Source organism: Strongylocentrotus purpuratus, unplaced genomic scaffold (assembly GCF_000002235.5).
Source record: "Strongylocentrotus purpuratus isolate Spur 01 unplaced genomic scaffold, Spur_5.0 spur5_scaffold_1, whole genome shotgun sequence".
NCBI lineage: Eukaryota > Metazoa > Echinodermata > Echinoidea > Camarodonta > Strongylocentrotidae > Strongylocentrotus > Strongylocentrotus purpuratus.
In genome coordinates, this window is record NW_022145594.1 from 20,884,473 (window position 1) to 20,897,461 (window position 12,989).

The 12,989-nt window shown below is 39.4% G+C and overlaps 1 protein-coding gene across 2 annotated transcripts in view; it reads left to right on the forward strand.

The window, feature by feature from the left end:
- The window catches only part of LOC757175 (dual specificity tyrosine-phosphorylation-regulated kinase 1A), a 39,459-nt gene extending 27,251 nt beyond the window's left edge, over positions 1-12,208 (forward strand). Inside the window, exons 1-8 of one of the 2 annotated variants that reach the window (XM_030977807.1) lie at positions 455-1,519; positions 4,179-4,326; positions 4,708-4,994; positions 5,693-5,839; positions 6,294-6,431; positions 7,245-7,375; positions 7,989-8,161; positions 8,486-12,208. In XM_030977807.1, coding sequence (XP_030833667.1) covers positions 1,370-1,519; positions 4,179-4,326; positions 4,708-4,994; positions 5,693-5,839; positions 6,294-6,431; positions 7,245-7,375; positions 7,989-8,161; positions 8,486-9,288 — 1,977 coding nt within the window. In that variant the 5' untranslated portion in view covers positions 455-1,369 and the 3' untranslated portion in view covers positions 9,289-12,208. Of the gene's footprint in view, positions 1-454; positions 1,520-4,178; positions 4,327-4,707; positions 4,995-5,692; positions 5,840-6,293; positions 6,432-7,244; positions 7,376-7,988; positions 8,162-8,485 lie in introns of those variants that run through there. The other variant, XM_030977806.1, reaches the window with a different exon arrangement.
- The last annotated feature ends 781 nt before the right edge of the window (positions 12,209-12,989 follow it).

The window sequence follows — 12,989 nt, forward strand, 5'->3', positions numbered from 1 at the left end:
CATTTTTCTCACTTTCGAATGTTCGATTTAAGAGGCAGTCCATCCTTATTACAAGTCATATATTGCCAATTTGTGAAAGCAATCTCATTTATTATCAGATTTTCCTTATACCGGTACTTTCACTTTCTTTCAGTAAAAAAAACTTCATATCATTGCGTTATCTTTCTATCATTACTGTGCTATTTGCAATGTATAAGATATCAAATCAATGAGTTCTGAAAGAAAACTTTAAATTGCAATACTTGGAACCCAGTCTGCATATATATATATATATTACTTGTTGCTATGTCGGGCAAGCTTTAGGGTTGACAAGAACAAACTTTCTTTAAACAGTATGCATATAAATTGAATACGGGAGTAGACCAGTCTATTGCCATAAGCTTCTTGGGAAAAGCATGCTACCTGAACAGCTTGTCATTGTAAGGACAATTCCTTCTCCTGTTAATCCTTTAACCCCCACAGTGTACTCACCTACATCACAAATAGCCTAGGGTATCAGGTACCAGGATTAGAAGGCTTAATCTCTCAATGAATACCAGTCAAACAGGACGAGAAAGTGAATAATTCCTTTTGAAAGTGCTCCATCAATCCCTAAGTCCATTCTTGGTGCGGTTCCAAAGCACAGGGGTAGCCTGGTTTATTCTTGTGGCTATGTTTTACAAGAAAGTGCTACTGCAGCCCCACCTATAGATTTATTTGTCGAGGGGGTGCATACTCTACCACCTCCAGTTGTGCGATGCCCTTCCGTGGGTGTGAGAGGTCGCAACAGGTCCAGACAAGTTCCAACTTGAATTCCAGTCTCCGAGCTCGTGTCTATGGAATGCTATAAAGAGCAGGGAAAGCCACTGAAAGGCCACATTCTTTTCAAGTTGTGGTGTATACGCAAGCTTGATAGAATAAACTACCTCAATATCTTGCCTGCCTTGGAATTATATTGGAAATGTATACCTCAAGCCCTCAGATAGTTGGATCTGTATGATTATTTTACTTTGGAAAGATTGAGCTGCATGTACATGTACCTACCCCTGGACTGTGGAACATACAAATCTTTGAAAACCATGTGTAAACCCACCGAGTCAAAAGCGTGCATGTATGCATACTTGCCTAATTGGCGGATAATGTTCAATGAATGTAGCGCCCTCTGTTGGTGAAGGAACTCCTGAAGTCTCCCGATGACATTGAATCCTTCATTCTGACCTGACTGATCTTACAAAGCGGATATTAGAGGAAATCATTGTATACCTCCCAAATCAACACAAGTGCATATATGCACATCCGTCTGATGGTCTGAATCCTGCATACACTATTAAAGCGCCCTCTATGTTGAAGAGAGTCCTTTCGAAAGACAAACAAAGTCACGGACCTGACCATGAGAGGGGATTTTGACTATGACCTGTCCTCTGAACTATGGGGAGAGGATTTGATAAGTAGCTCCAAAAATTGTCGTAACCTCTACGAGGAGGGTGTCCTGTGGAGGTACCAGATCATCAAGGTGGTCGGAAGCGGGGCTCATGGAAAGGTACAGTCAACACCTGTCTACAAAGACCACCTGTCTATAAAGACCACATGTCTATAAAGACCACATGTTTTGTTTCCCTTGAAAATGGTATCTCATTGAAACATGTACTAAAGGAACCTGTCTGCAAAGACCACCTGTCTAGAAAGACCACCTGTCTATAAAGACCACATGTTTTTTTTCCTGTGAAACATGTACTAAAGGAACCTGTCTACAAAGACCACCTGCCTACAGAGACCGCTTTTCTGTGTTTCTCTTGGGTGGACGCTATAGACAGGTTTGACTGTATAGCCTACATGTACATGAATACAGGTCCTGGGTTCATTTTAAAATATTTCTTCTCACCTTCAGATGCACCCATGGTCTCGCTCCTCCCTAACTCCTCTCTGAACCATCCGTCTCCCAAGATGCTACCCACACGTGGTGACCGAGCATTCACAACTGTTGCTCCCAAACTGGAATAACCTACCCAGATTTCTTCGCAATCAGCAATCTCTCAATACCTTTAAAAATATCTAAAAACTTGCCTATTCTTTTTTTGGGGCAAGGTTATTTGCTTTTTGGTGCTTGCGTAAGGTCAGGATTCTGGGATGTGCTGTTTACTTATCAACTTCTATTTTCTGGTGTAGTTGTCTTTGGCTGTTTCTTTGTCATTTCTATTTCTATTGACTGTTCCAAGTGGTGGGTTTATCCCTTGATACCATATTTGAACACTTTTTGAAAACTAGATTTCCAAAGAACTCTCAAATTCTCTCAGATCTTTACTATTATTCATGTTATGCTCGTCTTTGTAGTCTAGAGAGGAGAAGAATTTTGCCAACTTACTCAACTTCTGGAGAAAATGCAACCATCAGAGAAGCAATCCAGATTCCTTGCCTTAAAACAGATAATTACTTGACTGAAAAGCACTCCTGAATGATTCAAATTAATAACAAAAAAGTAATGACCTTTTTAACATAAATGCTAGTAGAGCTCAAACTCATCAAATCATTCAATTTGCAATATCACCAGATGGTGGACTAAATTTTGGTATGATAATGAGTTTGTACCCATCTGCTTATTTTCCTCTTTAGGTTAGCTATTGATTTGATAGTCATGAATGTCCACATTGACCCACATATAGATCTTCCAAAATATCGATGATCAGAAGTTACTATCATCCCATTGTTATACCGAAATCAAAATCTCATTCAATAGGTTAAATTGTGTTTTGTTTTAACGTAACTAACTTGAACATGAAGTTACTGGTTATTTTCTTTTTCTGTTTGTTTTCGGTATATGATTTATTTAGAGGTACGTCTATCATCCAAGAGACTCTTTCCAAAGATATTTTTCCAAATGTCCAAATGCTTTTAGATCAGACAATTATCTTTCGAGTGAGGTCATTATGCACCTAGGTCACAGAAGTCATTAAATCTAGTTGAGTTCCATAATGAAATAGGTGGACGGGAAACGCCGGACGAATCGAGATCTAAACATAGAGGCTCAATGACGTATGACGCGATATCTAGGTCTTACATGATGTAGGATGTTATATCCCAGGCTATATTAGGTTTTTATGATGTCTGCGGCGACTCTAAAGACTCTTAAGGTATTCATGATGTCAGGCTGTTGTTAGAAAGAGTCTTGTCGGTGCGGTAAAGGAGACAGTTTAATGCTGTTTGCTTTGTAGGGATTGTCTGATCCAAACTTGTCGCGTTAACTCTCTAAAAATACATCATGTCTGTGCAGCGTGCTTCACAAATAGAGATTTGAAAAATGAAATTTATATCTTATGTTTTCATTTCCTTCAGAGACAAATTTTCCTCCAATTCTGTCTCCCTTCCATCACTACCTGCTTTTTAGATATGGATGTGGATATATTTATCAAGAAATGTTGATACCTCAGAACAAATATGGATCTTATTATCATAGTCATATTTTTACCTGTATCTATTATGACACTTGTACAGTAAAGATAAAGTTGAGGTAAATAAAGAAAGTAAATCCTCACAAAATCCAACAAAACTTGCCCTAAATGTTCAAGATAACAAATAAATGACATGTGCCACACAATTCACTACTTGTATGTGTAAATGGGAGTTGTTTTTGTTTTAATCGAAGATGATGCCCAGTAAGTTTTTGTTTTTATTTCACTGGTTCAAACAACCAATCTACAGCAGGATAAACCATCCAGAATAAATCACAGCAATTTTCTCTGGAAGTACGATTCCCATACCAGAGCTCAATATTAGCTGTAGTTATGTAGAATCAAAATGTTTGAAAAAGTATTACACCTGTGAATATGGGAATGATTGGTAGTTTTTAAATTAAATTTACTAAAATGATAACTTTTTCAGGGAGAATTCAAATGTTTGAAAAAGGTTCATACTGTGTATGCAGAAATAGATAATCCCTCCCTCTCCTGTTCCTTCGCAACACTGACAAGCTAGAAAGCTTCAAGTCAGGCCTCTAAACCTTTTTCCAAATGTGTAGTCCATGACTATGGAGGAGCAGGTGCCTTTGAATGTTTGAAACAGATAAATGGCACCATACAAGTGCTGTGGATCATCATCATGATCATATACAGTTTTACCAAGTTATGGTACATCAGGAGGAAAATAGAAAATATTTGTTGAATAACTTATCAATTTTCTCGTCTCGTCTCTTCTCTTCCTCTCAGGTGGCGAAAGCATACGACCACCAGGAGCAAGAATATGTTGCAATAAAGATCATCAAGAACAAGAAACCGTTCCTCAACCAAGCCCAGATTGAGGTCCGACTCCTAGAGCTCATGAATAAACATGATGCCGACAGCAAGTATTATATAGGTACGTAGAGCTCATGAATAATCATGATGCCGACAGCAGGTATTATATAGGTACGTAAAGCTCATGAATATGCGTAGAGCTTATGAATAAACACGATGCCGACAGCAAGTATTATATAGGTACGTAGAGCTCATGAATAAACACGATGCCGACAACAAGTATGATATGGGTACGTAGAGCTCATGAATATGCTTGATACTGACAGCAAGTATTATATGGGTACGTAGAGCTCATGAATATGCATGATGTAGGTACGTAGAGCTCATGAATAAACATGCTGACAGCGAGTATTATGTACAGTTACAATTAACTGAACCCTTTGTTCATTTCAAAACGTCCTTTGTGTAAGAGACATGTCCATTCGTTCAATTTCCTTTGCAGTTAAACTGAAGCGGCACTTCATGTTCCGCAACCATCTCTGTCTGGTCTTCGAGCTGCTCTCCTACAACCTCTACGACCTCCTCCGCAACACCAACTTCCGGGGCGTGTCCCTCAATCTGACGCGCAAGTTCGCCCAGCAGATGTGCACCGCCCTCTTGTTCCTGGCGACGCCAGAACTCAACATCATCCACTGCGATCTGAAGCCAGAGAACATCTTACTGTGCAATCCCAAGAGAAGCGCTATCAAGATCATTGATTTTGGTAGCTCCTGTCAGCTCGGACAGAGGGTAGGTTTTTTATCATCCTTGTAGAGAAAGAGATTCAAATTAGCAATGCAAATTTTTTTTTTTTTTCAATTTCAATTCATATTTATTTCATTTCCAACAGAAAGATAAACATGTTAAGATCATTTATTTTGGTAGCTCCTGTCAGCTCGGACAGAGGGTAGGTTTTCATACATCTTTTCAGAGAAAGAGATGCAAATTGGCAACACTTATTGCTTTGTTATGTCAAGATCATTGACTTGTGATTAATCATATCTTATTTGTGATCAATCGCAACTATGTACATAAGAGATAGAAGACTGCAAACTTGCGATATATTCGGATCGATCTAAACTCTTGGTATCAAGATGTTGAGATTTTTCCATTTTTATAGGAAGTAAATTTTTCTCCATTCGTTTAGTCAGTTACTTGCCAGTTTCAAGATTTCCATCCTTCTTTGCTTTTGAGATACTGGATGGCAAATAGCATTTGTTTAACAAAACAGGCCATAACCAAACAAAAAAAGAATATTATGTACAATTATCATTTTGTCATCACCAAAATGTATCCATATTTTGTATCATATTTATGTTCTTAGTAAGCTGTGTCTGAGCCTTTGTTTTTCATGTTAGTGAAAAAACTATCCGTCTTAAACTTATATTGGACAAATGAATACATTGAATGAATGAATTAATTTTTGTTTCCTCTCCTCTTTTGCACAGATATACCAATACATCCAGAGCAGGTTTTACAGGTCGCCTGAAGTGTTACTAGGTATATCATACGACATGGCTATCGATATGTGGAGTTTGGGATGTATACTTGTAGAGATGCACACGGGCGAACCCCTCTTCAGTGGCTCTAATGAGGTAAGAGAAATAGATAGGTAGATTGATTGATTGATTGGATGATTCATTGATTGATTGACAATCTTAACAAAACATTGTCACTCTGTAATTTCATGACATGAAATCTTCCCCAGTCTGGTCTCAGCTCGAAATTCCTCAAAGTTGTATGCACTTGAAGGAAAACAGTTGTTATACAGCATATCAGTCAAAAGTCTTAAAATGTTCGGCAGCTACAATTAATAAATCTTTAGTCCTCAACAGTCCTTATAAGTTCAGTTTTCATTCAATTGTTTCTCATGCTATAACTTGCAAAAACAAGAGGCTTCCGAAAGGACAATCGAACAATAGAATCCGTTGTGCACGTAACACATACTGAACTATACAGTGTGCCTCAGTTTCACCATCAGTGCAAGTAAAAAGATTTTAAAGGTTAGTTTACACATATAAACCATGTTTTGTTTGTTTGTTGTTTTAGTTGGATCAGATGAACAAGATCATTGAAGTTTTAGGCATGCCACCCAACCACATCATAGAGCAGGCTCCGAAGGCTCACAAATACTTCATCAAGACGGAGAAAACCTGGGTACTCAAAAGGAGTCGGGATGGAAAGAAGGTAAGTCCGCAATTAATCAAGTTTCTTTAATCAAATTGGCAACTCCAGTGTTATCGTCTGCTTTTACTGTTTCGTTTTTTGTTGTTTAATGGTTGGTCATGTATGTGATCAGATTACACGTGAACAGGAAGTGTTGAAAAGCTAATTGCCAATTTGTATGGAAAAGCAGTAATGAACTCTTCATTATGCTGCCAAGTTAAGGATTTTTAAATTTGTGGTTTCCTTTTTAGAATTCAAGTGTCGAAGGTCACATGGTAATGCAACAGAAATAGACACAGTGTGCAGAATGTTCCCCCTTCCCTCCCTCTCCTATTCTCATTCTCATTCTCTGTCTGTCTCTCTCTCTCATTATCTCCCCCTCTCTCTCTCACTCTCTCTCTCTCTATCTTTCCCTGCTTGTGCTGAATCTAAAGGAGGGTTGCCTGCACACAATACATTTCATGCATTTCATCTAGGCCTTATGACACAAAGACTTCAAAAATTGATTGCATCTCTCCAAATCTAACTCCTGCAATCGGTCGCATATATCTCCACCAACAACAATAATAATAATAATAATAACAACAATAACAATAACATTAAAAGCAATATTATCTTACAGAAAGATACATTTCATTGTAAGATACAATTGATTGTGAGTCGGTTTTTATGTCACTGGGGTTTTTAATATTTTTTGTATTACGTGTCTGTAAAGTAGCACTGTTAGAACAGTTTTGTTGTCATCACAGTGCAGAAGAGTATATTTGTTTAGAAGCTGCGCTATATGAATTAATCTAGTTATTATTATTATTATTATTATTTTTCTTTACCCAGTACAAAAGTCCAGGAACCCGAAAGCTTCAGGATATCTTAGGCGTGGAGCTTGGCGGGCCGGGCGGTAGGAGAGCAGGTGAACCGGGTCATACCGTCTCAGATTATCTCAAATTCAAGGATCTCATACTAAGGTAGGTGTGGACGGCTTTACCAAGGAGCTTTTAGAGATGGAGACCCAACTGGCAACAAATTATTCCAAGCAGCTGCCGTTTTCTAAGGTTGCACAATAGAATCCACATGTGTGCTGTTAACTTTGATTTCCGACGTTCGAAGCCGCCAATATCATTGGAAAGCTTGAGTAGTGATTTTGTTCACATAGAAATATCCTTAATATTTCACTTCCTATTTGAACTAATGAGGGGAAAATCGAACAGATGTTAAGATATCAATACAAAAGCCTATTTCCCTTTGAAAGTGGCCCGTTAGTTTGCAGCTAGGCAGGAATCTGTTGTTTTTGTCAAGGGAGATCCAGTTAAGCACATGCCCGACATATTTTCTCTTAAAGCTATGTGTACACAAGCGTATGTATATATGTGACTGTCACAACTGTGTCTGGATAAGCTATGCACCTTACCAAGATTCATCCCGTAAAGAACATTCTTTTCTCTACGTATATGTGTCATATGAGTTATGATGAAAATTGTGGACAATTATTAGTAGATGAATGACTTAATAACCGTTCCTAGAAATGAAATAACTATTTCATAAATATTTTATCCTAATCCTTGTTCCTTCTTTTCTTAGGATGTTGGAGTATGATCCCGCCTCTAGGATAAAGCCCTACTATGCCCTCCAGCACTCCTTCTTCAAGAGAACAGCCGATGGCAGCACCAATACGTCCAATAGCACCTCGGCTAGTCCAGCCATGGACCAGGCCGGTAGTCCACCTGCAGAACACTCATCGGGTTCCAGCTCAGGTACGAAAGAAAAGATAAACTTCCTAAGTTTGGATAGATGGATAGATAGATCAGATAGATAGATAGATAGATATATTTTGTCTGGATTTCTCTTCTAGCAGTTGAGGCATCAGATTAAATCCATCATAAACTTTTTGGCGAACAAAAAAAGTTTAGATTAGGATTTTAGTTGTGTGTTTAACGCCAAAGGATGTTCATTTTTAGAGATGACACCATTGTGACTCTGTTTTATGACCAGAATTGTTATTTCAACATTTATTTCTACGAAATCATGATGATATGGGGAATTGAAGACTGATGCATTGTGTTTTGTTTGTATTACAGGAGGAGCTACAGGGGGCTCTAACAACGGTTCTGGAACCGGTGGACGGGCGCAGTCTGACCCCACCCATCAGAACAGCACTTCAAACCACGCCCTGGGACACCAACACCCCGGCAGCTCGGCGGGGGCAATGGACTACGAGTCGATGTCGTCGCACTCCAGTCTGACGTCGGGGATGTCGAGCGGGGACGTCGCGTTTGCGTCATCGTCAAGCAGTGCTCATGGACACTCGAGTTCGCATACGTACCCGCATCCCCACTCCCACAGTCGCAAGCACCACCACCATCACTCATCGCACGGACACAGCCTCCCATCGCCGGCGGCTCCAGCCAGTAACGTGAATTTATCTCAAACAGTGTTACAAGCTCCCATAGTGACAATGGGTATCCCAACTATACCAGTAACGATGGGGATGCCTCACGTGCATCAAGCCGGTATCGTGACGACGCCCGGTTACGTGTATTCCTCGCACAGTTCGCTGGAGAACACCCAAAGCAGCTCGTTAAGTAGTGGTTCGTTAAATATGCCCATGGGCGCTTATGCAATACCGACGCACCACCACCCGTCGTCGACCACGCAACAAACGCTTGTAAACAATCCCCATTTACATGGGACGACGACGGGGACGGGGGGTATCGCGTTGACGAGTAACGTGAGCGGGGCGACCAGCGTCCCGTACGCGTTTGCGTTACCGGTGCAGTCAGCCGTGAGTACGGGGCTTGTGAACTCTCAAACGACGAGACAAGCGGACGATTCACCGATGGTTGGTGTGTGTGTTCAACAGAGCCCAGTGGCATCACATTGACCTCAGCTGTCAAACTTATTCTCTATTCACCTAGCTGCTAGGTCCCTCCGCTAGTTAGTCGGCCGACCCTCGGTAGAACGCCCTTTAGTACCTCGTGCGGGTTTCGCAAATGAATGTCGCCCTCGGGCTTGTGGTGGTGGTGGATATATCTCGTCAAGCTCGCAATCGCTTCGGAATCGTCGTCAAACGGAATCATCGCACCGCGTGTGTAGAATGTAGCAAAAGGAAACCTCTGTAGAGTGGGAAAGATTTAGCAAAGGAATTCAGTAGGATCGCATCGCATCGTTTGTTTGGCTTTAGGAAGATTTGAAAGATTTGATCGTAGGTAGCAACAGGATTTCAATACATAGGGATGGCAGGCATCATCAACGAGAGTTTCGCATGGTCGTCGTGATTCTACAAACTATGGCTACAACGTACCTTCATCAGTGACAGATGCCCTTCTTGGGAGATGTCTTCTTCCGCTCTTCTCTCTTCAAAGACCACTCAACCCTTCACACCAGTATGTCTCTCCTAGAAACAGATCATTAGACTGTGGAACATATTACCCCCTTCACTCCTTAGTCCCAACAGAGCATCGTAAAACGCCAAAGGACCCTACCAGGCTGCTCGCCGAAAGAGTTGCCGCATCAAAGGCAAAATACCATCTGGTGGTCCCTTTTTTTAGCATATGGAAGTGATTGAATTTGGTAAAAACCAGAAGTCAACGAGTTACAGAAAACCAGCTCTCTAGATGTACATTTATCGAAAATATGATACTGTGTGAGTTGTATTGATGGTCAATATCTTGAAGGAAAAGACCCTGATCCTAAAAAGTTGGTCATTTTTTGTTGACAGGGCATGTGGTCTTCGAGCCTATCCTCAAGGTCTTTAGTGGAAACCTTGCCAGATTCATCCAGAAAGAGTTCCAACTCTGTCTTGCACATTTCTTACAATACTTGTATAAAGACACACCATATCCTGTATCTGAAATTATATTGCACCATCAAACTATTACCTCAACTGAAACAAGGTTGGACAACGTTTGACCATATTTTGAAAGGTTTACGTCAGATGATAAGTAAAAGCAACCCATATAAGAAAATGTACATTGCATCACCCTCAAAACTACTTATATTTACCTCAATCAGAAGCACATGTGGAAAAGAGTCATCTCGAATTCAATATTTTTGTAAGAGTTGTAAAATCAAAACAAACCATTTCCTGTAATGCTACAAAGACTTATTACCTCAATTTCAAACAAAATTTGAAGACTTGCTGTACTATGACACGTTAGCAAAAGTCGGTATCTGAAAACATTGAATTGTCTTCATAGCGATTTCATCAAAATGGTGTGTATTCAACAAAACAAAGAAATATCACGGCCTTTCATTTCACCTACAGATTTCAATTTATCAAAAACTTCCTCAGAAATATTGGCCATATGCTTGGAGAAAAGTGAGCAAGAATATTTTTGACCAAGTTTGATGTAATTTCTTCTAGTAAATATGAAAACGACATCAAGTTTAGTCCTGACCACCTCATAGGGGAAAAAAAGGTACAGAACGAAGTTGGATAAAGTTAAGACAGAACAAGTCTTGTCGTAAGAAGCATTGCTTTGCAGCTGAATTTAAATGTTTTTTGTACAAAAATCGAGCTATATCTCACCCTCTCTTTTCTCCTACTATTTTTCTTGAAAATCAGTATTGAATGGATTTTAATGAATATTCCCAATTATCCATGTAATAATTGTAATTTTTTGTATGGATCTCCTATTGGTTAGGACGTCAGTCTATGGAGCATGTTGGAAGTATTCAGGGGTTTATCATACTAAAATGGTGTTTAAGGAACATAAAATGGGGAACTTTCTGTTATATAATGATTGGCTACTTTCAATATGTGGACAGATATAATATAAGGCTGCATAAGATATGAGAATAACAAAAGTCCAAAGTTTAAATGATTTGACAACTCCTTTCCACTTAAAGCTTTAAAAGTGATAGCAAATCAAAAGCTACGAGATCCACGTGCCGAGGGCATTTAAAAAATGGTGGGGCAAGTTCATTGCACTGTCAAATCTCTTTTTAATCAAAGGGCAAACGCCCATGAGCTCATTCACTGATTGTATCACCCCCTTTTACTCTGTAAAAACAATATCTTGGTTTGTTTGGGGTTTTTAACAGCAACTTTGTTTTTACACAAAGCTCTTTATAAGAGATGCGTACTGTCATGATTAAGGTTTTTAATTTGGTTAAGAAACATCATTTTCCCTTCCAGCCCTTCCCGATTACAGACTGTGAGCCACTGTTTTTAAACAAAAATCATTAAACACATCGTTAAAAGTTCTGAAATGTTAAGTATGGGTTTTTAATTGTTCCAGTAGGGGAGGTTGGAAGAAAATTCTTGCCAGTTTTTTAATCCCTAGATCCATTTTTAAGGTGTGAAAATTACTGGACTTCTGAAACAAAAATGAATCTACCTCCATATAACCCCATATATTGATTCTCCTGTATTGCACAGAAACATTGTCCACGACTTAAATGTTAATCACAATTCTACTCCTTTTTATCTGGTAGTCATGTTTTATCAGTGAAGTTGTCGACAATTCCAATGTTATTTTTACAAGGTGATAGTGTTAAGGATGTAGCAAGTTACAAACGTGAGATGAGAATTCTCTTTTCCTTATCAAATTTTTTAAATGGTAATGATGAAAGTAAGAAAGCCATTTTTAACGGAATGCTTTTCACAGAAGAAGTTTGTACAGAGTTTTGAGAAGGAAAAGACTGTATTTTTGGAGAGTTGATATTCTGTATGTATATTTCAACTGGAACATGTGATAATTGACACACAACGTGCAGGGACAGAATCTTTTCCACACCCCTCCCTGTTTAATACACTCGATCACTACCATACAGCTGAATAAATGTTTTTACTAGCCGCACATCGTTTTGAAACCTAATGTGTCGGTGATTTCCTTAGTCTATTCAGGTTTATCTCCCTTTCCCCGTCTCTCTCTCTCTCTCCCTCTCTTTCTCTTGAAGTAGATGTAGATATCTAGGTTTGTATGGTTTAGATAAATTTTATGCGATTTACCTCGAATTTGAGATGTGCATTTTTCTCCCAGCCCACCCCCTTCTCTGTCATTATTTATATTTTCATCCCTACTGCTTTTTTCTTTTGCCTTCTTCTCATCTTGCACCAGTTTACCTATTCTCTCCTTCCCACTTATTACTATTTATTGCTTCTTTTATATCTCTTTCTTTATCACTCTTTCATCTCTCGTTCTTTAGCCCATTTGTTATTTTAATCTCAGACTCTTCATTTTTTCCTCTTTTCCCCTCTTTTCCCCTCTCCATCCCTCTTTTCCCCTCACTTGCAAACTCTTGCGTTTTTCTCCCTTATCTCTCCTCCATCTCTCTCATATTCTCTCTTAATTCCATCATCTTCCATCTCTTATTTATCTCTCTTCTTCTATCTTTCTCTCTTTTCTCTTTTAATATGTTCTCCTTCCTCTGCACCATCCCTTCTCTCTCTCTCTCTTTCTCTCAATGCCATCTCTCTCCCCCTTCTCTCTCCATCTATCTCCATTTTTCTCTCTCTCTCTATCTTCCCTCCCCCCATTCTCTCTCTCTCTCTCTCTCTCTCCCCCTTCTCTCTCTCTCTCTCCCCCTCTCTCTTCATCTCTCCCCCTTCTCTCTCTCTCTCTCTCCATCTCTCTCTCC